The sequence below is a fragment of the Mauremys mutica genome, chromosome 2 (genome assembly GCF_020497125.1).
Source record: "Mauremys mutica isolate MM-2020 ecotype Southern chromosome 2, ASM2049712v1, whole genome shotgun sequence".
In the NCBI taxonomy this organism is placed as follows: Eukaryota; Metazoa; Chordata; order Testudines; family Geoemydidae; genus Mauremys; species Mauremys mutica.
The window spans coordinates 117,323,984-117,348,852 of NC_059073.1; the positions used below are offsets into that span (position 1 = coordinate 117,323,984).

The window sequence follows — 24,869 nt, forward strand, 5'->3', positions numbered from 1 at the left end:
TGGCAACTCTATACATGTGACAATACAACTCCTAGGGTTTTTTGTTTCATTTTTTTCTAAAATTAATTAAGGGATGTGCTCCTATTTAACAGGAACAGGGTCAAACGTTAAATTACTTCAATAGCATGGTAAAAATTGTGGCATAGGTTTCTTTTCTGAACTTGAATTGCTTCACAAAGGAAAAGGATTTAAATATATTTATTACTTCAGGGATATTGCTTCATCCTTGATTTGCAGGTCTTGTCATGGGAACCCAATACTTTCTGGGGCCCTGGGGCTGAAGTGTAACCCTTTACATGTCTCCAAGGTGATGAGAACAGATTTGGCTAGCCCATGAAACATTAGAATTGCAATTACCAGTCTGTTGATAGGGTGGGACTTTACTACCCCAAAGTCCTTAATGACTCCTACTGTGGGACTCAGATGCCTCATTAGATGGGCTCTCCATTTTTGCTTGAGGGAGTAGGCTGCAGCTCACTTGCCTACCAATATAATTCCCATGAGTGGGTTGGGAGGAGTTTATGAATCCACCCTTTAGACTGGGGCAGTCTTTACTTAGTGGATACCATGAAGATGTCAGAATAGTTGAATTCTCCAAAGCCACATAGGCCAAGAGCCACACAGACTAGATCCCTTAGGGGAATTTGAGTAGGCCTTATCAGAGTCCTGCAAAAGAATTAGGGCTTACTTAGATTCAACAGTTGGTTAGTTTTAAAATGTTCTATTGACTCTATTAGCTTGCATCTGATAGTAATGAAAGCTTTTCTATGCTTATTAAAAAAATAGGTAGAAAGCATGCAGGAAAACACACATTATAGCATGAATAAAACATACAACACTGCACTTTTGATCAGAGAGATGGTGGAAATCATTCAGATGTGTGACCGAGATGTTCTTCAGTGTGTTACACTAGATCATACGTATGAAGTTTGTTAGACTGAGGCTTTGGCTACACTTGCAGCTGTACAGCACTGGGAGTTAAAGCTGTCTTTGTACAGCTGTGTAGGGAAAGTGCTGCAGTGTGGCCACACTGACAGCTACCAGTGCTGCAGTGTGGCCACATTTGCAGCGGTGTTGGGAGTGGTGCATTATGGGAAGCTATCCCAGCGTTCAAGTGGCTGCAACGTGCTTTTTCAAAAGAGGGGGGTGGGGTGGAGTGTGACAGGGAGCGTGGGGGAGACAGAGAGAGTGGATTTTTGGAGCTGACACTATGTCAGCTCCCTGTCTTGCAAGTTCTAAGGACTTGAAGATACACAGCACCAACCCTCAATCATTTTAAAGGTTTTGACCCCTTCCCCCACCCCTCTCTCATTCACTAAATGCAAATAGCCTTCAGACCAGATAAGCAGCTGCTCCAAAACGAACCCCCCCTCTCCCCCCTCCGGGCTGCTTCTCTCCTCAAGCAAACACTAGCTGTGGACATTCATCCCCCTGCCTGCCTCTGCTCGAGCAAACAGTAGCTGTGTTTGTTTTTTAGATAAGCAGCTCCAGGAGCCCTGAGTTCACAACAAAACAAACAGAGGCATCACAACAAAACAAAGAGAATTATCTTTACTTAAAAAGCATTATGGGAAGGTTCCGGAGGTCAGTTACAGTGTAGTAAGATAAATCACTGTTTACACTGGCACCCCAGCGTTGCAAGAGCAGCGCTGTTCTCTTTATTCCTCTCATCGAGGTGGAGTACAGCCAGCGCTGTAGCCAGGGAGATACAGCGCTGTATGTGCCTTGCCAGTGTGGATGGGGAGTAAGTTACAGCGCTGTAAAGCCACCACCAGCGCTGTAACTCTCAAGTGTAGCCACACCCTTAGTCTGAGACAGGGAAACTGTTTCTCTGATCATAACTAATACTTTCTTTCTCTTTATCTCTTGTTAGGTGCTGCCTGCTAGAAAGGAGGTGAAACCGGGCATGATACTCCTCTTTGAACTCTTTCTTCTTCATGAGATCAATAATTACATCGACCGTGTTGTAGGATGGGGAGCTTTTCCTTTATGTGATAATAATTTCAACACTTTACAGGGGAAGTTTAAATGCCCTTTTCTCAGAGGCCATTATGATTCAAAATTTGACCGCTTCAAAAAAATTGAAAATTTGATTTCATTGGATTTAGACCACTGGTTGTGCAACCTCTATTTTCAGGTTTGTATTAAGAAGCCTTAGGCTTGCCATACGCCCCTCCTCATGGATTCCAGTTTGCCTTGGACACACTTAAAACCAGTGTTATCTTAAAGCAGGAGAAAGGGTAATGGTAATAACTTGAATACATTTCCAGGAATACGAGTTTATATTGAAGAAGTATCTTTGATAAGGAAGAAAAGGAAATGACAAATACTGTTAGAAATATTAATATTAGGAGCATTATAAAAAAAAGTAACAAAACATTGAAAACTGTTGGATTTGAAAAATCAGATTAATCCTTGATCTTCTGAGCCAGGTTCGAGATCCTGTAGCCTAGAGGTGCTATTGATTCCAGCAACCCATGATTTGCTGAATAGTCCAGAATTAAATGTGAGAGTGGGTGACTGCTAGTGTCTGTGAGCTTTGATAAGATGAGAAGGAGAGCGTGAGCTAGGTAAAGGAGGAAATACTGGAAGGAATGGGGACAATTGTGAAGAAAAAAGTGTTTGGGAGGATGGGAGCTTTCCAGAATCCTAAAGCCAGCCCTGTTAACTTCTAGAGTTTATGGCTGCACTGCCCTGGAGTTCAGACTACAGGGATGTGAATAGCAGAGGTCACCAAGGGCATGGCTACTCTTGCAGTTGTAGAACACTGTGAGTTAAACCATCCCTCAGAGACCGCAGCAGGGAAAGCGCTGCAGTGTGTTCACACTGTCAGCTGCAAGTGCACTGGCGTGGCCACATTTCCAGCACTTGCAGTGGCATTGGGAATAGTGCATAATGGGCCACAGAGCACCCTTCCCATTCTGGCGCTGTAGCTTGTGGGAAGGGGGTGGGGAGTGCAGAGAATTCTGGGTCCTGTCCCAACGCCTTGTGATTCATTGCTTCACATCCCAGCAATCCCTGTGCTTCCGTCCACATTTGACGCTACCTTTCAATGTTTTTTGTACTGCCTGCTCTGTCTTCCCTTTCGGTCTGCGGGAATGGATCTTGAACTGCTGTGGAATATGCTGATGGGTCTCACCAGCAGGTCATGAATTGCAGTCGAGTTACTCCATAAGCTACACACTGACAGTGAGGAGTCCGAGGATGATGTCGATTCACATAACACATACAACATGAGCAGTGGCGAAGCCAGGTTTTAGCAGCAGGGGGAGTGAACAAATAAAAACAGGCTCCACCTGCCACGAAGAAAAAAGAAAAAAAGAAAAAGAAAAACCCTGACTAACCCAGAGCAGCTGAAGGACCCGCTGCCAAAGTGCCGCTGAAGACCCGGAGCGGACTCGGCGCGGCTGAAGTGCCACTGAAGACCCAGAGCACTGCCGGGTGAGTAAAAGTGCTGCCGAAGACCCGGAATGCCGCCGGGTGAGTAAAGATTAAAAAGGCACCACTTTTCTGCTCAGTGGGAGCGGCCGCTCCAGCTGCTCCCCCCATAAGAACATAAGAACATAAGAAAGGCCGTACCGGGTCAGACCAAAGGTCCATCTAGCCCAGTATCTGTCTACCGACAGTGGCCAATGCCAGGTGCCCCAGAGGGAGTGAACCTAACAGGCAATGATCAAGTGATTTCTCTCCTGCCATCCATCTCCATTCTCTGACGAACAGAGGCTAGGGACACCATTCTTACCCATCCTGGCTAATAGCCATTTATGGACTTAGCCACCATGAATTTATCCAGTCCCCTTTTAAACATCGTTATAGTCCTAGCCTTCACAACCTCCTCCACAACCCCCGAGCTGTGCTACTGAACACGAGATTGCTTGTGGCATTCATGGACATGCTCACCACCGGGGAACGCCACTTTTGGGCTCAGGAAACAAGCACTGAGTCATGCAAGTCTGGGATGACGAGCAGTGGCTGCAGAACTTTTGGATGAGAAAAGCCACTTTCATGGGACTGTGTGCTGAACTCGCCCCCACCCTGCGGCGCAAGGACATGAGATTGAGAGCTGCCCTGCCGGTGGAGAAGCGGGTGGCTATTGCAATCTGGAAGCTACCAATCAGTCGCTAACCAGTTTGGAGTGAGAAAGTCAACCATTGGAATCATGTTGATGCAAGTTTGCAGGGCAATTAATTGCATCCTGCTCAGAAGAACCGTGACTCTGGGTAACGTGCATGACATTTTGGCTGGCTTCGCACAAATGGGTTTTCCTAACTGCAAAGGGGCGATAGATGAGACGCATATTCCAATTCTGGCGCCAGCCCACCTAGCCTCCGAGTATGTTAATCGGAAGGGGTAGTTCTCCAGGCACTTGTGGATCACTGTGGGCATTTCAATTACATTAACGCAGGCTGGTCTGGAAGAGTGCACGACGCACACATCTTTTGGAACACAGGCCTGTTCAGGAAGCTGCAAACCGGGACTTTCTTCCCAGACCAGATCACTGTAGGGGAAGTCAAAATGCCCGTTGTGATCCTTGGAGACCCCACTTACCCTTTAATGCCGTGGCTCATGAAACCCTACACAAGGATCCTTGGCAGCAGCAAGGAGTGGTTCAACAACAGGCTGAGCCGGTGCCAAATGACTGTGGAGTGTGCTTTTGGCCATTTAAAGGGCCACTGGCGCTGTCTGTATGGGAAGCTGGACCTGGCCAATGACAACATCCCCACGGTTATATCCGCATGCTGTACCCTCCATAACATTTGTGAAGGGAAGGGTGAAAGATTCACTCAGGCATGGACCTTGGAGGTTCAACACCTAGAGGCTGAATTTGAACAGCCAGAGAGAAGGGCTATCAGAGGGGCCCAGCAGGGGGCTGCAAGCATTAGGGATGCTTTGAGGGAGCAATTTGAGGCTGAAAGCCACCACTAATGTTTGGTGCCCTGCACAGGAGTGGTTCCAATGTTAGTAGGAATCTGTTTGCTATGTATGATGCACTGACTTGCAGTGCCTGCTGCTTTCATGGGCTACGGTATCTTTTACTCAATGCAATAATAAAGAATGTTTACAAAGCCAAAAAATTAATTCATTGAAAAGAAAATTCATTTATTGAAAAGAAACACAACTGCTTGGGAACCAGAAAGGGCATGACACATCTATGCTGTGTGGGATGAGGGAAGGGGGTAGGGTGGGGAACGGGACCATCACAAATTTGTGAATGTCCTGTTATCATAGTCAGCCTTCCTGTCTGGAGTGCCGTGCAATGAGTGCTGCACTTCAGGCTGGCTACAATGCATGGTGATGAGGGTTGAGTGCAGTGGGTAAGGGTCATAGTTTTCTGGGCTAGGTGGTGAAGCTACAGGTGTTGGAGGCAGCTGGTGGCAATAAGAACCTGGATGTTGGGGAAAGTGGGTTGGCGGGGACATGGGGGCACAAGGGAAAGAGTTTTGGGACAAGGGCTTCAGGGGTGGGCAGGTGTGGAAGTGCTCCACCTGCATTGCTACAAGCGCCTGTATTGAGTCCGTTTGGCGCTCCATGATGCTTAGCAGCTGCTCCATGCTTGGGTGCCGGCGATCTGCATTCTGCTGGTGGATCCTCCTTTCACTCTTCTGCCACTCCTGCACTTTTTGATTTTCATTAAGGGACTGTTGCATGACTTCATGCGGCATGTCCTCTTTGCTTTTTCTTGTCCGCTTCTTGATTCTTTGGAGTCTTTCAGCCGTTGATAACAAGGACGGCTGGGATCTCAAGGTTGCATCTGTAAAGCCAAAATGCAGCACTTAAAAGAGGCAGCATTGTTCACACCAGACAGAGCAAGTGTGATTCAGCCATACTTAAAGACAAGCACAGTGTACACAATAGCAGAAATTGCCTGTCTCAAAGTGAGCGCACATAACCCACAGGAGCCCCAGAATCAGGAGTGTCTCTAGGCATTTTGCCCTCATGGCAACTGGCAGAGTGCCCCCAGTGGCTTGCTGCCCCAAGCATGCGCTTGGCGTGCTGGTGCCTGGAGCCGCCCCTGCCCAGAATGGTGAGTAAGCACAGGGGCAAGGGGACTGATTGTTTCACGGCCATACTATCCTCTGGGGTTCTGTGCCTTGGGGAGAGCCAACAGCTGCAGGGGGCCCCTATACTGAACACCATCCCCACATTTTCCACAGGAGTTCATCCTGGAAGATATCTCGCTGCTGAGGGTGACCTGGGAAGCAATGGAGGCTCTTCTACTACAATGCGGCTTCTGCCCTGGCCCATATGCAGCTTGCCTGTGTGCAGCAATGGTTTCCCCACCCCTCACTGCACAGTGGTGCAGACATGTTAGCCTGACTGGGACAAGGAGCACAGTAGATCTGCCAAGGAACCTGTGCAAGCAGATTGCCCAGCTTCTGCATGAGACCTTTGAAGAGATCACTGAGGCCGATTACTGCAATGTGAGAGAGCACATCAACACCCTATTTCTCATCTAGGCATGCATGCAGCCCTAACCCTCCTCACCCCAAGAGCCTGCACTGAACAACTTTGATCCCAAAATAAAAGCCGCTTGCCGGGCATCTCCTCTGGTGTTTGTCCTTCCGTAAGCCCCGGCCGCTGCGACTGGCTACCTTCCTCCTGGCTTGAAAACAGCTCCTGGCTGCATGCATCTAGGGATGTTGGGCTGTCTCTCTCCTCCTCAGCACCTTTGCTTCTGCTTTCCTCCTCCTCCTCCTGCCTTCTTGAACTTGCCTCTGAAGTGTCCATGGTGGTCTTCAGAGTGGAGGTGGGGTCACCCCCAAGTATTGCGTCCATCTCTTTGTAGAAATGGCAGGTCACAGGCGCAGCACCAGAGTGGCTGTTTGCCTCCTGCGCTTTGTGGTAGGCATTCTGCAGCTCCTTCACTTTAACCCTGCACTGCAGTGTGTCCCGGTCATGGCCCCTTTCCATCTTGTCCCTTGATATCTGCCTGAAGGTATCGTAATTCCTATGGCTGGAGCACAGCTGGGACTGGACAGCTTCCTCCCTCCAACACTGAGATCCAGCACCTCGCCATTGCTCCATATTGGGGATCGCCGGGCGCGTGGAGGCATGGTCACCTGGAAAGATTCACTGAGAGCACTCCACGCCTTGCTGAGCAAACAGGAAGGGGATTTTCAAAATTCCCAGAGAATCTAAAGGGCGGGTCTGACGGTTGGTCACCTGAGGGCAGGGCAGTAGAGTTCAAAGTGATGACCAGAGTGACTAGAACAGACATTGTGGGACACTTCTGGAGGCCGATCAGAGTGCATTAATAGACCAGGGCATCCACCCGGGCACCGCGGCACTCCAGCCATGGCACAACAAGCATTATGCTTCTCATGGAGGTGGATTACCAGGAGCGCTCCAGCCGCGGAGTCTGGGCGCTCTACATGCCCTGCCAGTGTGGGCGAGTCATGAGTTAGGGCTCTCAGGGCTGCTTTAATGTGCTCTAACGCGCAAGTGTAGCCATGCCCAAAGTGCTGTGCTGTTACTCCTCTGAGTGGATACTGCAAGGTGAGAGCTAAAAGGTTCCTAGTTTGCGTTAACTTAGTCTTCTTGAAACAGCACTTCATTGATGCAAACTGGGATGAGGACTAAGTTTACGAGTTAACGTGAACTAGGAACTTTTTACTTTGTACCTGCAGCGTCCACTCAGGAGAGTTACAGCACAGCACTTTGGTGTGCACTGCTATTCATGCCCCTGTAGTCCTAACTGCCGGGCAGTGTAGACAAGCCCTAAGAACAGTGTAAGAATAAAGATGTCTTGATTTTGTGGAATGCTGAACCATTCAGATAACAGATTTCTCTTTTACTAGATTATTAAACTACCATGGTATTCAGATGAGCAGAAGACATATGAGACATGTCTCCAGCTCTCACCTGAATTTCTTGCTTATTCAAACATTACTGAGAAGAATGGAGATTCAGACAAAATAAAAATATCTGGACCACAAGATGATGGATTCAGAAGTTCATGTCTACATCCAGGCACTGACTCAAAATGCTCCTTAGCATCTTTTCAAGGTTGGTTAGCCATTACTTTTCTTGCTAAATTAGTATCCCCAGAAACCTTCTCATTAGATAATATAGATAAATATGTATTATAGGTGGCACTACAGCAATCCCTATAATTGTGGCTCAGGGGGCAGTTTGTGCTGACACTCTGGGTCTGAGTCTCCACCAAAGCCACAACATCCATCCTGCTATTGTTTGCACACTAGCTCAATAGAGCTGACATAAGTCTGTCTACCTGGGCTGCAAGGCTTGCTCCCAGCTGCAGTGTAGACAGACCCATTGAGTCTTCCGAAGCAGCCTCACTGACCATAAGAACTTAAGAATGGCCATACTGGGTCAGACCAAAGGTCCACCTAGCTCAGTATCCTGCCTTCCAACAGTGGCCAATACCAGGTGCTTCAGAGGGAATGAACAGAACAGGCAAGCATCAAGTGATCCATCCCCTGTCGTCCACACCCAGCTTCTGGCAAACAGATACTAAGGACACTCATAGCATGGGGTTGAATCCCTGACCATCCTGGCTAATACCCTTTGATGGGCTTATACTCCATGAAGTTATCTAGTTCTTTTTTGACCAGACAGCAGACTTTCCTCACGGTCTCCCACCCAAATAGATCCTGCTCCTCCTCTATAAAGACAAGCACAAGAAGGGTGCCAAAGCACTCTGCTGTGTGGCTGAATTTTCTATGTAAGCATGTGAGAGGTGGCTGCAGAGATCAAAGATCTTCTTCTTTTGGCAGGCAGGCACTTCCCCGTGTAGCCTCCGTTAATTAGCTGGAGGCTGCAGCTCAACAATAGCTTCTGCTTTCCGTTTGTGTCTCGTGTGTATCTTAATCATTAAAGAGTTTGGTTCTTGAACACAAAGTTGTCTTAGTTGTTTGAGAATAGAAAAAAAAGCGTGGGAAGTTGGGTGCAGGACAGGGAGGGAGTCGGGAGTTGGAAAAGATGACAACCTGCATATAAGCCGGAGTCAATTTGTGCAGAATACCAAGAAGTTTAGATTTGAAGAGTGAGGTGAAAAGAAGGCAGTAGGAGCATTTGAGGAAGCAGCTGACATGGAGCAAGGGGCAAGGAAGATGAATTTTGCAGGATAGTTGACAACTATTATTATTGGGCCACTTTAGAGCCCAGCAGAACGTGTACTGTGGCCCCCATAGGGATTTATATGGCCTGTGGTATCTGCAGCTGAGAGTGCTTAGACTTATACTAAATAGGGGAGTAAGACCTCTTCACATAATACGTATGCAGTTGCCACCTTCCAGAGGCAGACACCTACTCATATATGGCATTTAGGTGTGGTATCCAAGATGTACCGCCCCAAGTAATTTATAATTTATCAAGTGAACACAGAGATTGGCAAATAATTAACAAACCAAGATCATCCCCACCATTATTATTTCTTCATCTCATGTACATACACACACTGAAAAAAACGTGCAAGTGGCCAAGTGCCATCACCAGAAACATGCGTGTGTGCGCTCACATACACACACACACACACACACAGTGTCACAAGCATATCAAAAAAGTTTTGAATGATGTAAGTTTTGAGAACTACAGAGTAGCATTAGTGCATGTGCTGTTCCGTACACAGATCTCTGAAGCAGGCTGATAAGCTGATTGTGGGAGAGCTGTATTCTCCAGCCTGTGTAGATTTACACAACCACAATCTCTAGGAATAATTTTCTACATTGTTTATATTTATTTATTTTTCTTGGAGCCTTCTTTAAAGATATTATTAGCTGTTAATAACCCCCATGGGTTTGTTTTCTAATGTATCTGTGCAGTGCTACAGTATGCTGTTTCTGCTGGTGATATGTTGCTAAGAGATTTAATAATGGGTAAACAAACACAACATGTGGTAATCCATTTCAAATTAAAAGTTTATTAAATGCTAGCTTGATGACTTTCTGGCTATTTACAATTAAAGGAGCAATCCTTAGGGAACTGGAGATCACGTGGTGAAAATCATGACTCCAACATTTCCAACAGAAAAATGTGTTTATGATCTGCGGCAAGCTGTCGCACATTGATATGCTCTATAAATACTGTATTATATCTGTTAAGCTGCAAAGAGCTATGTTCAAGTGACATAAAGGTTGAGACACAAGCCACAAAAAGCGAGAACATTCTAAATGTAAGACCAATGCTCAGTCTTTAACTCACTTCACTGTGGTAGTCTAAACAGTGAGTGATCTTACATAGCTGTACCATATGTGCTGCTGCAATATATAAACAAAATAGGGCAGGTTAAGAGAAGGCATTTAGTCCTTAATGCTGATTTTTTTCTTGCTTTTAGAAAGTAAAGTCAAAAACCTTCACATCACTGCCACTAGTTGAGGGCTACGTTGTGCTTATTTTAAGCACAGTCATGTATTGAGGTTTGTGCATGGAGGAGCTCAGGTGAGAGGGATTGCACTTCAGGGAATGACAATTCTTTCCAGAGCTCCTTTGGGTGCATAGGATGTTTACCGGCTACACTGTGCTAATGACTCCACCGATGCATCCTGTTTCACGGACCAGGGTGGAGGGGTGACAGTACTACCACCCTGCCTTCTCCCTACCCCTTTTGGGTTCTGGTAATTGCTCAGAGTCGTAGAGGAAGCAAACTCTCTGCTCTCGCGAGGTTTTAAGTATTGCCTTGTTGAGAAAAGTTCTTGCCACTGTTTGGCATCTTGCCTTCCCAAAGGGAAGCATTAAGAATCTCTGTCAAAAATTGACCAAAAACCTATCGACTGGCTTTCATTAGCCATGAAGGGCATGTGTTTGTTGTCCGTAATGGAGGATGACCACAGCTCTTTTAGCAAAATTTCACCTAGGAAAATTGGATTAAACTGCCAGCAAAGTTGGTGCACTTATCCCCTCCTGCTCTGAAACCTCTCTTTCTGAATTGGCCTAACTGGCCTTGTTCTGACTGACTTACTCTTCTAAATAGATTAAAACTTCTTCTTAGATGAGAATCTCCATAGAAAATTATACATTAGGCACAAACAGAACATCATCTTTCAGAGCCTATTCTGACTCACATTGAAGTCAATAGCAAGACTCTCAATGATTTCAATGGCAGTAGGGGCTTTGGTTCGTGAAAAAGACCTTCTTATCTCATTCGTGCATAAAGGTGTCCCATGAGGGGCAGATCTTTCACCCTCACTAAAGTAATATAATATTTTAAGGGTTATATGAGTCATTTTTGTATTTGTTCTCAAGCTCACACGCCTTTTAATCTTTGACTCAAACTCAGGTAGGTAATTTCACCGTACATTTGTTATGACATAAACACCTGAAAGAGTGCTGTTTCTTGCCCATCGCTGTATCACTCCTCTCTGTTAAAATATGGAAGCTTATTGTGTACACAATATGATAGATGAGCAAACAAAACAGCTTTAAAACCAGATATGCATTGATCCCCTCCGTTTATGACATTTAGAATAAATTTTTGCCTTTTGTGGTTCCTGAATTGCGTTAGGGTAATGCTACTAATTTATTATTGCTATGTAACATTTGTATCGTGGTGGTACCTAGAGACCTCTGTCAAATTGAGGGCCCATATACTCGGTATCGCACCAACATATAATAAGGCTAGTCCCTTCCCCCAAAGAACAAATAGTTTAGATCACAAGACCTAATGGGGGGGAGGAGAACAAGTGGGGGGCGGGATCAGGGTACCAGAAATAATAGGGTTGTTTTGACACAGAATAGCATTTGTGCAATTCTTAGCCAAGCAATAGTAATATTCACTGTTCTCCCTACCTGGCTAGCTGTTATCAGATGATAGGATTTTTTCAGTGAGATTACTTCAGGTTTACACCAGCAAAACAGAGCAGAATTTGGCCCATTGTGTACATAACCCTGCATGCTGCCATAACATAGATGCTATTATTTCAGAAACCTAATGGACCTATGAGTCCCAAGGACGCCTGCACTGTGGGATGTATGAACTGCAACCCACACCAGTGTTTGCTTATTTTGGGGGGGTTAGTTTTTTGTTTGTTTTCCCGGTGGTATGGCCTGTGGTCAAATCTGTAGTCTGTTTCCCCCCTCTAAACAGTCCTCTCCATTCTTAAATACCTCTGAATGCCCTCATGATAAAGAACTCACCATTTGGTGGGATTTTGTGGCTTCCATGAAACTCTGTAAAATCTAGTGTACAATCCCTGGGGAACACACCATTTTCTAAATTCCAACAGTCTGAGTGCAGGACTGAGCCTCGTCTAGCCTATATTTGGAATGTGAGCACGTCAGCCAGTTCAAAGGGATTCATTCACAGCTGTGCAAAACTCAGTAGTTTCAGATCGCAAGATTCAGCAGAACTGTTTGTAGTGTTCACACCTTTATAGGGCTCGTGGCTTCTCACTCAGGGGTATTGCTTTGAGTTCTGAAACCCAGAACTCAAAATGGAACTCCCCTGAAAATACCATCCTGTGGTTTCTAACCAAAACCATAAGCCAGGCTACACACTAAAAATTCAGTCCAAGTCTGTTGAAAATTTCACAGTTATTCATGAACATTGAGGTGAAACTGGCTTTGATCTTGGGTTCATAACAAAATGTCATGATAGGCCTGATCCAAAGCCCATTAAGTCAGTACTATAGAAAGACGCCCACTGACCTGTATAGTCTTTGGGGCAGGTTCCCCCCCCCCCCCCACCACCACACACACACAATGAAAGTTGCATGCAGCTCTACTAGCTATCCATAGTTTTTTCCTTTCTCAAAAGTACACACTTCTTTCCCTTAAGATTGAAAAACAACAACCACAAAATCCTTTCAAAACTATTTAAAAGACACCTGTTTTCACCCCTGTGCAATGAACAAATAGCTAGCTTATTTTTCTAACTCATTTTTTGTTTGAAAATCCAGCTCTCAAGCTTGGCAGCTTGTGTGCCACATGTATCAACTGGAGAAAAGTTGAAACAGCTGAGTTTGTTTTTTTTTTAATTCTCCAAACTGTGGTTTATAATGGGAATATGTGCTATACGGAGGTACCATTTTCATGTATACCATTTATCATTTAATTTTATAACTGAGAAAGCTTTTCAACCTTTCTTTTCTTCGCCTCTCTCCTCGGCTGTTGAAGATAACATTACTTTGCACCACTCAGCATCAGTAAATAATTGTGAAACTCACTGGAATTGTAAAGTTTTAAAGAGTTGTGCAGGTCTTTAATTGTAAATTACTTTTGACAGGACTGCTATGCAAAGACCTGGCTCATCCCAAAGTGATGCTAGTTGGCAAGCCCTTATTGCTCCCTGGGCAAAGAAACATGTGGAAGGAATTGTTCTTTTACATTTCACAGCTTGTCATTTCCTCTGCAGGGCAACCTTTGACCTCTTGGAGAGATCCTGACACCCATAAGGGAAGTATTCCCACTGTTGTAAAGGAAGTGGGAAAGCAGTTTAATGCTGTGAAAGGAAGGGAAGAGTGTGTGTCAAAAGAAACTGGAAGGAAAAGAGATGAGAAGAGTTTAAAATGTTTCCAGCAGGTTAGACTTTCTATCATATTATCTAATTTACTAAAAATTTGGAAACAGACCTGTTTATATTTGTTTTAAAAAAAATCCCTCAAAACTCTCAATGATATTACCTCTCAATTATTTCACTAGGCAGAGGAGGCAATGGAGGAGTTTGAATTAAAAGTGAAGGATCAAAAGAAGCCTCAACAAAAAGGTACAAATGTGGTTTGCTTCTCTGTTTAAAATATATCAGTAGGCCAAATGTGTTAGTAATTACAAGGTGTGTGTGGAGTGCACTGACAACATCTGATTATGTTGGGTATTTCTGTGACATTTTTACATCCTTTCATTTTATTTGGTCATTTATATTCATGCCTCACTATGTTCTTTTTTCTCTCCTGCACCAGTATTCCTGGCAATGTCCCTTGTTTACTGGGCCGAATAAACATATATGTGTGTGCAAGTCCATATTCATATTGGGCAGTGGTTTTTCATTGGGATGGAGGACTATCCACAAAGGCAAGGAAGTTGTGTGTTACACTATCACATTTTATTCCAAGTAAAAAATCATTGGCAGGAAGGTAAATAAGTGAGCTAAGTAAAGATGGGATGCAAAAGCCAATCTGCTGCAAATAATTGCATGAATGAAAATCTTGTCCGTGTGTTCAGGAGAAGGTATTATAATCTTTCACTTTAGGAAGTCAACACTCATTCCCTGCCCTCACCCCTCAAAAACCATCAGAGCAATCTGGCCCCACAACATCTTTGTTATTCCAGTCAGAAACCAGTTGCTTGGTAGGATTAAAAATTGATATTTGTGTGAGTGGCAAAAGTTTCTGTTGGAGAGGTGACATGTATACTTACAGTTGACTTACGAAGCAATGGTGAAGAGACCGTGGGCCTTCATCATAGCATTCCTCACTATACTGCTGCTGTGGTACTTTGGCTTCTTACATGCTGCTTGTTTCTGTTTTACTGTTACATACTGATGTAAAAGTAATTACATGGGAAAAAAAACCCCAACAAGCTACTTCCATTAGTAATTCCTTGTGGGCATCATTTTAAAGGGAACAAAGGGACACTTTTGAGATGAAGAATATTTACCCTTCTTTCTTTGTAGCCAGGGGTTCCACACAGGTAGGGTCTCAGACGGCAGAACCAGGCTGTTTTCTTCTCTTTCTCTCCCAATCCACTCCTTGTGTGTTCAAGATTGGATTAATTCATACAAATGGGGGAAAACTCTGCATACACTAACAATTTACAACAATAATTGAAATTCTTCTGTTTTTTATATGCTTGCAATCCCCTTTGATTTCCCTCATTGTATTGTAAAAGCAGGATTTAGTCTATATTGCATGATCTGTTCTATTACTCATGTAATAACTTACCGTAGTAGTCGCTTCCATGTCTTTTGTCCCACTCCGGGTGTCATGCTCCTAAAACCCATGCCTCCAGAACTGAAAGAACAATTGTGGAAACCAGAAGACACTGGGCCTGATCCTTCGCTGACTCACACCAGTGTAAATCAGGAGTAACTCAATTAAAAAGTCAGTGGAGTTAAACTGGTGTAAGATGAGCATAAGCAAAATCAGAATTGGGTCATATGTAGAGCTGGGTGAAAGTTTTTGAAAAACACATTTTTCTTAAGTGAAATATGCAGATTCAATAACACCAAAACATTTTCAAATTCATGCTGATTTTGCTCAATTGTTTGTTTAAAAAAGAAACCTTCAAAAATGAGAAAAATCAAAATGTTTTGCTTTATCATTTTCTAAACAAAACTTTTTTTTTTGGTTCAAAATGACTGTTTGTTTCAAAACTTCCTTTACTTTTATTTTTAAAAATTCAAAATTAAAAAAAAATGCTCAAAACCCCAGCAATATGTTTGTTTTGTCAAAATTAAATATTTTGATCAACTTTTCAATATGCCAAACATTTTGAATATTTTTGTTTTCCATCCAGCCAAAAACTATTTTTATTCAAGTTTTCAAAATTGCCAATGAACTGAAAAATCAGTTTTTCACCCAGCTCTAGTCAGATGGAGAGCAAGAATTTTCTAGTGAGGACCATCCTGTTCCTTTTTCTCCATATTTTTAACCTTCAAAAACTATTCTTCATAACGCTGACTGTGTATCTTGACTGTTTCGCTTGCATCATGTAAGTCACCTTTGTTTTCTCATCTTATATCTTTCATAGTAGGTAAAAGTGTGTAATAGCCACCTCAATTTTAATCAACTGTGTCTTCTGTTGGGACAGTCCTTGATTTGCATTCACTGCAAAGGCTCCCTGCGCTCCTCTCAGCAGCGTGAGAGCTTACACTGTTAGGTCTTCAAGAGAAACCCTCAGATTGGAACTCCCAACTAGAAAGTGGAATACTAGTCACAGGGGCTTCCTGACTCACTCAGCCCAGAGGGTAACATCCATCAAGCACAGCACATTGTGTGCAGATGGGAGTGAAGGATATATTGCTTCCAACAGGGAATAAGGAATCAAAATAATTCCTTCATTACCAAGGCTTATCCATAGGCATCTCCTCCTGGCGGCATGGGGTACAGCTGATGCCCGATATGCATGACTAAGCAGCAAAATCATTTTAGCTTTGACCATCTCTTCCCTTTTCACCCCAGTTTTAAAAATGTGGATCCCCATGCACGCAGAGGAACTTGATATAGGTGAAGTACACTTTCTGTCCCAAATTGGGTGTGAGATATGTAGAATTTAAACTGTCTCTTCAGTGCTTTATATCCCTGAGATCAGAGATTGCCCCTCCCCCCCCTGCATTATGAAGGTCTTGAAAGTAACTTTGTCTGACCATTCCTCTTTGAGTCCAGGTGTTACTATTAACATGTCCAGTCTACATTGGCAGTGAAAAAGCATCATCAGTGCATTTATTCACTTATTCAAATGTACACCATTACTTTTATTCTGCAATCTGCTAGAGTTCTTAGTAAGAGCACTTGGTCATAGATTTATAGTAGTGTGGCTGAAATATGTTTTTTATTGCCTTAATCAGAGCCTAGCAAAATTGTACTTCTCCAACTTCGTACATGTATTTTTGAGAACATAGAAATTTCACGTCTGCAGTTGAACTTTAGCATAGTGGTAATATTTGTCCTTGCTAATTCCATTTTGTATTATGTTCTCTTCTCCAAATTGTTCATATATATTGGGAACTGTATTGTGTGCCCCTAACTGTCAGGAGCAGAATGTATTTTGAATCAATTTACTGAGTCACTGCTAAGTGGTATATCTGGAAAGTTGACACCTTTGACATTTTCTAAAATAGCAAAAATAACGGTATTTAAGGGCATGATTTATGGATGCTGTATGTCAAAAGAATTTCTGTGTTATTATGGTTTGCAGTACAACTATTTCAACCATCAAATTGCTGATATGGTGACTAATTAGTGCTTTATTAGTGTTTTTGTGGTCAATTATAAAGTGTTATAAAAAAGCAAAATGCAGTTTAATAAAGAAGAGCTGTGCAATTCTTGTTGTTTCCTTCTTGGAGCTACTTTGTTTTGTGGGTGGAAGAATTTTTTTTACATAGCTCAGTTTTTATAAGACACATTTCCCCCCAGTAACTAAGAACAACTTCTATGATTAAAAAGTAGACTGGAGCCTTTAGATGTCTTTCTGATTTCTGGCCTCTATTAAAAACTTCTTAAAATAATAGATAGATTTAATTCCTCAAGCCAAAGAAAAATTATATCATCTTAAGTATTTTCCATATTTATTATATTGATTTGACTTGGCTGCAGAAAAAAAAAAAGGAAGCAAAATCTCTTGTATTGCAAGTTTTAAATGTACCAGGCTAAGGTTTACTTAATTAGAACCTCCAGGCAACAAAGGAGCCTTTTTTTAAATTCTGTGAATCTTAATATGCTAAATAATGCAAAGCTTCGACTCTTCAAGCATGAGACACACATCTGGCAGCTTAACATTTAAATTACAGGAAAAAAAACACTTCAGTTGTAATTTTCATGAAGAAAAGAATGGGAAATGTATTACAACTAAATTTAATTTCTTTTTAGATTTTTCATCCTGTCTAATTGCAAGCATTTTGCCGTCTTGCTCTTTATTTATTTATTTTTATACAATTTTTTTTCTTTGCATTTTCTTGATCTTTAATTTGAGCTACTTCTCACTGTTTCAGCCACTGAAGAATTACATTGTGTTTTTACTTAGCAAAAATTGTTCAGAGGAATCTATCTTGGGTTAAAATAATGAGCTCACTGGTACAGAAAATAAAGAGAAGAATGGAATTTCAAAGCCTCACAAATAAAATACGACAGGCACAAGACATGACTAAACAACAATTTTGAGTTGGTTCCAACTCCAAGTTTTAATTTTTCAATATTATTCTTTTCTTTATTTTGCTATTTTCTGGCTGTTTTCATGCAAAAGTAATTACTTCCTTTTTTTCTTCATATTTCTCCAAAGAACATTGACAAATTGTTAATTATTTCTGCAAAGTTCATTTGGTAAACCATTAAAATATGGCAAATTAAAACATTAGCACAACAAAGAAAAAAACAATAACCTATAATTCCAAGTGTGTAGTCTGGAAATATATATTATCACCCCCCACATACACTTTTAGTTCATGTTTATATGTGTGTGTAATATATGCAGAGTACTCATAATATACAATCTATATTGTGATATAGTGTATGTGTATGTATGTATGTGTGTATGTACATACACACAAACACACTATGGGACAGGTACTTAATGGATGTAAGTTATCATAGATGACTTCAGTGGAACTATGACAATTTACACCAGCTGTAAATCTGAACATATATATCATGAGCTCTGTGGGGGTGTGTAAATATATAAAACTCTATACACACACAAACACACGTACATGTGCATGTGCAAATAAATTACTATGTAAGTGCAACATATGTATACACTGAGCTCTCAAACACACTTGACTAGCACTACTAGTTGACAATAGGAGTAACTAAAAAAATGTAAAAATAATAACTAACCATATCATTTGTCTGCCTTGGTTGTGTTGTGTCTTTCCAGTTTCACCCCTAATTTCTCCCTTTCTCACCGGTGCTCAGTGTAATGTGGTTGGAGATTTTTGTTCTCATTGCTGGTCACTCTGCATGTGCCACCATGTTACATTCAAGCCCTTTTGCTGTGATACTGAGCAACTGTTGTTACGTGAATGCTGGCACTTTGGATCTACTTTCAGTTGCACTCAGCAGGTAGCAGAATTGAACCCATGGTTTACACAACAAAGTAACCAACATTCTTTATACTGAAGAAATAAATCTGGTGTTATTTAAAGTTTTCTGCACTATTATTGTTCTTGTGTCCTTTATTTCTATCTACCCAAGGTACTTATATGGCCCTGTTACCATAGTATCACACTGTTCAATGCATTTATCCTCTCAATGCTCCAGTGAAAAGGGAAGCTCTATTATCCCCATTTTACACATGGAGAACTGAGGCACAGAGTGGTCAAGTGACTTGCCCAAGGTTACACAGAAAGTCTGTGGTGGAGCATGGAATTGAACGTGGGTTGCCTAGGTTCCTGGCTAGCATGCTAACTAGTTCTCCTCCATTTCAGGTCTTTTTCTTATATGAAATTATATATGTGGTTTTTTGCTTACAGGAAATTATCCTTGTCAAGTTATCTCAAGTGATTCACATAAATATTATGATTTGGTCCCAGTGAAAGAAGAGCAAGGTGTCTCTTATAAGGTAAGGACAATGTTATGCTCTTCTTTAAGCTGCATATATCATTCTCTTATTACTAAATAAAGTTTCTCAGAAAACATTTGCTGATACAGGTAATAGGTATTTTGGTCTTCTAAGTAGGTTTTCCTGTGCACAAGGGAAAGGAAAGCAGCTGATATTCCAATATGCCAGTAAACCTTTATGGCTCAGAACACACCTTTTCCTGAGCTGCTAAAGACTGGCTAAATCAATCAGTTTATAAGTTACCTTCCCCCCTTTGAAGTAGTATTAGATTTCTATTTGCTGATTTTGTGGTGCTGTTACAAGTTATTGGCTCTAGTCACTGCAGCTTCTACCTGTTCTCTGCAGAGGATACATTTTGTTTTGTTTTTTAAAGTTATTCTTGTGGATCAGACTATAGCTACCGCAACACCCATATGACCAGTGGAATTCGTATGGGGAAAACTGAGGCACAGGGTGAAATGACTTATTGCCCAAGAGGCCAGTGGGAATGGAACACAGGTTTGCCCGAGTCCCAGTTCTGCGATCTATCCACTAGACAACACTGTCTCCTTTTACTCTAATTTTACTCATATCTGATCTAAACAGGTCAGTTCAAGAGAGGAATGGATCCAGAAGAGTCCTCCTCCTTTTATTCCAGGGATCACCATTTTACTCTTTTTGAAACCTTCCTCTTTTAAGGTTTGATCCTGCATAGTGGAGATCAATGGGAGTTTTGCCATTGACATAAGGAAGCAGAATCAAGACCTTAGTGCGGACAGCCACTTAGTACTCTTCTTTGGAGCCCCCCTCACAAACCCACCCCCACCAATAAATCATCCAGCAGAAACAAATGTAGTAAATCTAAGCATGTTAACTTCCAGAACATATCTGAGTTTTATCAAACTAGAGTGAGACAGCCAATTCCAATCCTAAACCCATGTCTCCTATGCCATGTGTCAAACTGCTGTAATTAATATCCATTCCCACCACCAACAAGCAAATCCTAGCAAATTTCCCTAAATTGGCATGGAAATAATTCTGCCTCGTGTTCTGAATCATAGAAATATAGGGCTGAAAGGCATTGCAAGAGGTCATATAGTCTGTTCCCCTGTGCTGAGACAAGACTATGTATTCCTAGACCATCCCTAACCAAATGATTGTCTAATCTATTATTAGAAACCTCCAGTGATGGGGATTCCACAACCTCTCTTGGTAACCTATTCCAATTCTTAACGATCTCATAGTTAGAAAGTTTTTCCTAATATCTAACCTAAAGCTCCCTTGCTGCAGATTAAGGCAATTACTTCTTGTCCTACCTTCAGTGGATACAGAGAACAGTTGATCACTGTCCTCTTTATAACAGCCCTTTTAACATATTTGAAGACTGTTATCAATCCCCCCTCAGTCTTCTTTTTTTCAAGACTAAACATGCCCAGGTTTTTCTAAGCTTTCCTCATAGATTAAATTTTCTAAACCTTTCATCATTTTTGTTGCTCTCCTCTACGCTCTCTCTCCAATCTATCCACATTTTCCTTAAAGTGTGGTGTTCAGAACTGGATGCAATAATCTGACTGAGGCCTCACCAATGCTGAGTAGAGCAGAACAGCCACATCCTGTGTCTTACTACATATGACACTCCTGTTAATACACCCCAGACTGATATTTGCCTTTTTTTGCAACTGCATCATATTGTTTATTCCTATTCATATCCATCAGATTCTTTCCAGCAGTACTACTACCTAGCCCAGTATTCCCAGTTTTGTATTTGTGCGTTTGATTTTTCTTTCACCACTGCAGTTCTTTGCACTTTTTCTTTATTGAATTTCTTCTTATTAGCTTTTGACCCATTCTCTGAATGACTTTGAAAAACATATTTCTATCCTGTCTTAATATATCTTGCCAAAGTTGTCTTTGCTATTCAAAATGTATACTATGTATATGTAATAGATATTTGACTTTACCACCTTGCCCAAATGATTAACTCGGCAGTGCCCCAAAGTTGAAAGCTTAGAATGCCAGTTGCAGGGCACTAAAATTCATACATTCCCTCATGGACACCTCATGGAAGATCTTGCACACTGTGATTCGAGAAAGCATGTAATTAAAAACACTGACATCTGGTGAAGGACACTCATTTACAAACTCACACTTGGCAATGCCCCATATAGTCACTTGGGTTTCTTCTTGCTTGGTGTGCTGAAACCATAAACTTCCATGTTGACCAGTATTGTCTCATTGTTTTCTTGTACTCCCCCTTCAGTTTGCATCAAGCTGCTATTATACTTAGATGGTCCTTGCCCAAAGGAACTTACAATCTTCTTGCTCCATGCTTGTACAGTGCCTAGCACAATGGCGTCCTAGTCCAGGACCAGAACTTCTGGGCACTCTGGTAATTATTGATAATAACAAGAACGTGTGTCAATGATTTTTTAAACCTCAGCTCTCCATATCTTGTTGTTCATCAAGATTCTGCCTTTTGGGTGTTTGCCCTCTTCTAAGGCCATGTGTTCTGGTCTCTTTTGAATTAATTTCTTTGTCACTGAGGTAGTCCCTGAGTGTCAATGTCTTCCACGTGTTTTATCTTCATACAAAGGGCCTGAGAGTTGTACTTTCATGTGCATTCGTCTTGACACCTCGTAAAGTGTGTACCAGGCATTTTTTGTCTTATTTTGTATCTATAAGCTTCAAGTCCCTCTTTCTTTGCACATTAGTGTCCAAAGGCACGAATAAGGGAAAACAACCATACTGTCAGATAAGAGGGGATCCCTCTGAAAGAAAGAGCACCTGTGGTATCAGACATGCTGACACTGTCATTTTCTAATTGCTTGGCCAAGGAGCTGATCAACTTGTGAATAGGCACAATGCCATTTAAACACATGGGCACACATTGCCATGAAACCACATATGAGTCTCACATGCATAGTCTCAGGGCAGAATTACCAGTGGGGCTTCTCACATGTCTGTCATTCCTGAGTATTGACATTTGTAGTTAAGAGAATGTGTCCATGCTAAATTACCCTGGGCTAGATTTACTATAAAATATTTTTAATGTGTTTAATGTCCCATAGGGGAAATAATAATTGATCATGTATAAACTGTATTCAGAATAATTTGTTCCTCTGCTTCATATGGTTTCAAAAACAGAGCTAAAATATTATTAATGCTTCCAGAGCAGCAGCATTTTAAAGGTGGATTTGCTAACAGTACAATAGTCACTGAGTTTTCAAGCAATTGTCCCCTTTAGGGATGCGAGGAAGGCATGAAACAATCAGAGCAACAACCACAAGAGCCATTTTAGAAATGGAGGGCCAGGTCCCAGGGGCAAAGCTGCATAGCTCTTGGGGTGACAGACTGAAGGGAAGTGTTAACTATCTGGGCTGGCTCCAACCCCATAATAACCAGCTCCCTTTAAAAAGAGAGTCATGGTGTTATAGTAACCTCACCAGTGGCTGGCTCCAAACCCCTACCTCATAGTCGCCCCATTTCAGCAAGGTACTTAAGCACCTGGGTAATTTAGTACTGAGTAGTCCTATTGACTTCAATAGGATGACTGTACTTATGAATGTGGTTAAGTTCCTGGCTGAATGAGGACCTATGTTAGGGTACTGGAGCACAGAAGGGTTTCTGTATAGAGCAATGCTGACATGAATTATTGGGCATTTGAAATCTGGTTTTAAAAATTTTAAATGACCCTTTTTTTTCATAATGGATTCAGTGAAAACGTCTGGATCCACCCCCCCCCCCCAATTCATTGTGGTGTTTGAAATCAAGATGCAGGGTGTGAATTTTGTTACCTGAGCCCATTTCTGAGCCTGGTAATGGATTTTTCTCCTAAAATAAATTCCTAATGGAATTTTCTTGACAATCATTGCATCAGCAATTTTTACACAGTTCATTATTTGTTAACAGATCTACTCTTTTCCTATTTTTTTCATCTTTAAGAAAAATATTTGACAAACTTTGCCTATTTCTTGCACTGTGTTCTGTTGTTGTCATTATTGTTTTTAAAATAAACATTTTTTTGTGGACAATAGAAAAGGTTACATTAGTAGAAGGAATGGTTTTCGGAACCAGCTGAGCTACATATGTACATAGAATGTGCTCTGGGTGAGAGTGAAGAGCAGTGGTAGCACCTTATTTTATGTTGTTATCACCATGGTATGGCATACAATTATAATATTAAGTGATGGTTATTAAGGACACAGTCATCTTTGTCATATGATCTTTGTGAGAAATTAAATGCATGCCCATCCTCAGGCCATTGAATTAATGTTTAGTTTTGAGTTATGTTTGTGAATGATCAAATATAGGCCAATGAAATTCATACGTAATCCTTTTTAATGCCTTTTTGGTTTGTATCTTAAGTAATGTATTTTTGATTTAATTTTCCCAAGGAGTAACATCATAGAAACTATGTCAGTGCAACTCACATACTTTGCCCACACAACCTTTTATGAAATCTCAAACTGTTTTTAGGAACTGAGTTCTTGCAGTGATATGCCTAGCTAGTCCACAACACTATTCCATGGTTATATGATATTAATGTTTAAAGGCATCTTTGAGTACGAAACCCACTTCTACCATACCTTAACTATACAAATTCATATAAAACCATCTTTGCAGCCATCTTCTATGGCAGTATTTCAACTGACCACTGAAAATATCATAATGATTTTTATCATATTTATCTATATCCATGTTTAGCATACCATTGACATGGATCTGAGTTTCACTCTGCTATGTCAATGAGTCCTAAACTAAACTGCAAAAGATAGCTGTGTCTATGCAATCAAATTTTAAACAGATTTGCCTGTTAGACCATAATAGCTTATTGAGTAAACAGTGTAGTAATACTTTTCTGTATTAGTATATTTAGCAAAATACATGGTGATCTTACTGGGCTCCATACTGCAGTCTTATGCTAGCAAAACTCCCACTGAGGCCTCCAAGGTCTATAAAGAAAATATGATTTCTAGTTAATTACTGTGTTCATAGATTCATAGATTTTTAAGGTCAGAAGGGACCTGACCATCTAGTCTGACTTCTAGTCTGTATAACCTAGGCCATAGAATTTCATCCAGTTACTCCTGTACTGAGCCCAATAACTTGTGTTTGACAAAAAGCATATCTTCCAGAAAGGTGTCCAAGCTTGATTTGAAGGCCTCAAGAGGTGGAGAATCCCCCACTTTCCATGGTAGTTTGTTCCAACGGGTAATCACCTTCACTGTTAGAAATTTGTTTTTTATTTCTAAGTGAATTTCTCTGGCTTTAACCTCCACCCATGTGTTCTTGTTATGCTTTCTGTGCTATATTAAAGACCCCTTAGTGCCTGGTATTTTATCCTCATGAAGGTACTGATACACCATGATGAACTCACCTCTTGATCTTCATTTTGGTGAGCTAAATTGGTCAAGCTCCTTAAGTCTCTCTGATGGATTTTTTCCAGTCCTCAGCCCTTCAGAACTAAAAACATAGGGAGAGAATGTGGGCAGTATACAAGGATCCCTCCTAGCACTCCCAAAGGGAATGGGAATGGTGAGGAAATATGAACTGTGGCCCAACCCACTTTTTCACAGGACAGCAGAACAGGGCAGTTGGAAGAGAGAAGCAGGTTGCATCATTCTCTGGGTTCTGTAGCAGAATTGGGCTTAATAATGGATGTGTACCAGTTTCTTGGATAATACAGTAAGCGTGTTGGGCCTGGGTCACTACTGCTTCAC

General features: G+C 41.8%; 1 protein-coding gene across 1 annotated transcript in view; it reads left to right on the forward strand.

Moving 5' to 3' along the window:
• Positions 1–24,869, forward strand: part of LOC123363196 — a 315,703-nt gene that overhangs the window by 158,815 nt on the left and 132,019 nt on the right. Inside the window, exons 15-19 of the mRNA XM_045004078.1 lie at positions 1,874–2,137; positions 7,800–8,007; positions 13,313–13,479; positions 13,600–13,663; positions 19,082–19,170. Of these exons, the coding sequence (XP_044860013.1) occupies positions 1,874–2,137; positions 7,800–8,007; positions 13,313–13,479; positions 13,600–13,663; positions 19,082–19,170 (792 nt within the window). The remainder of the gene's footprint in view (positions 1–1,873; positions 2,138–7,799; positions 8,008–13,312; positions 13,480–13,599; positions 13,664–19,081; positions 19,171–24,869) is intronic.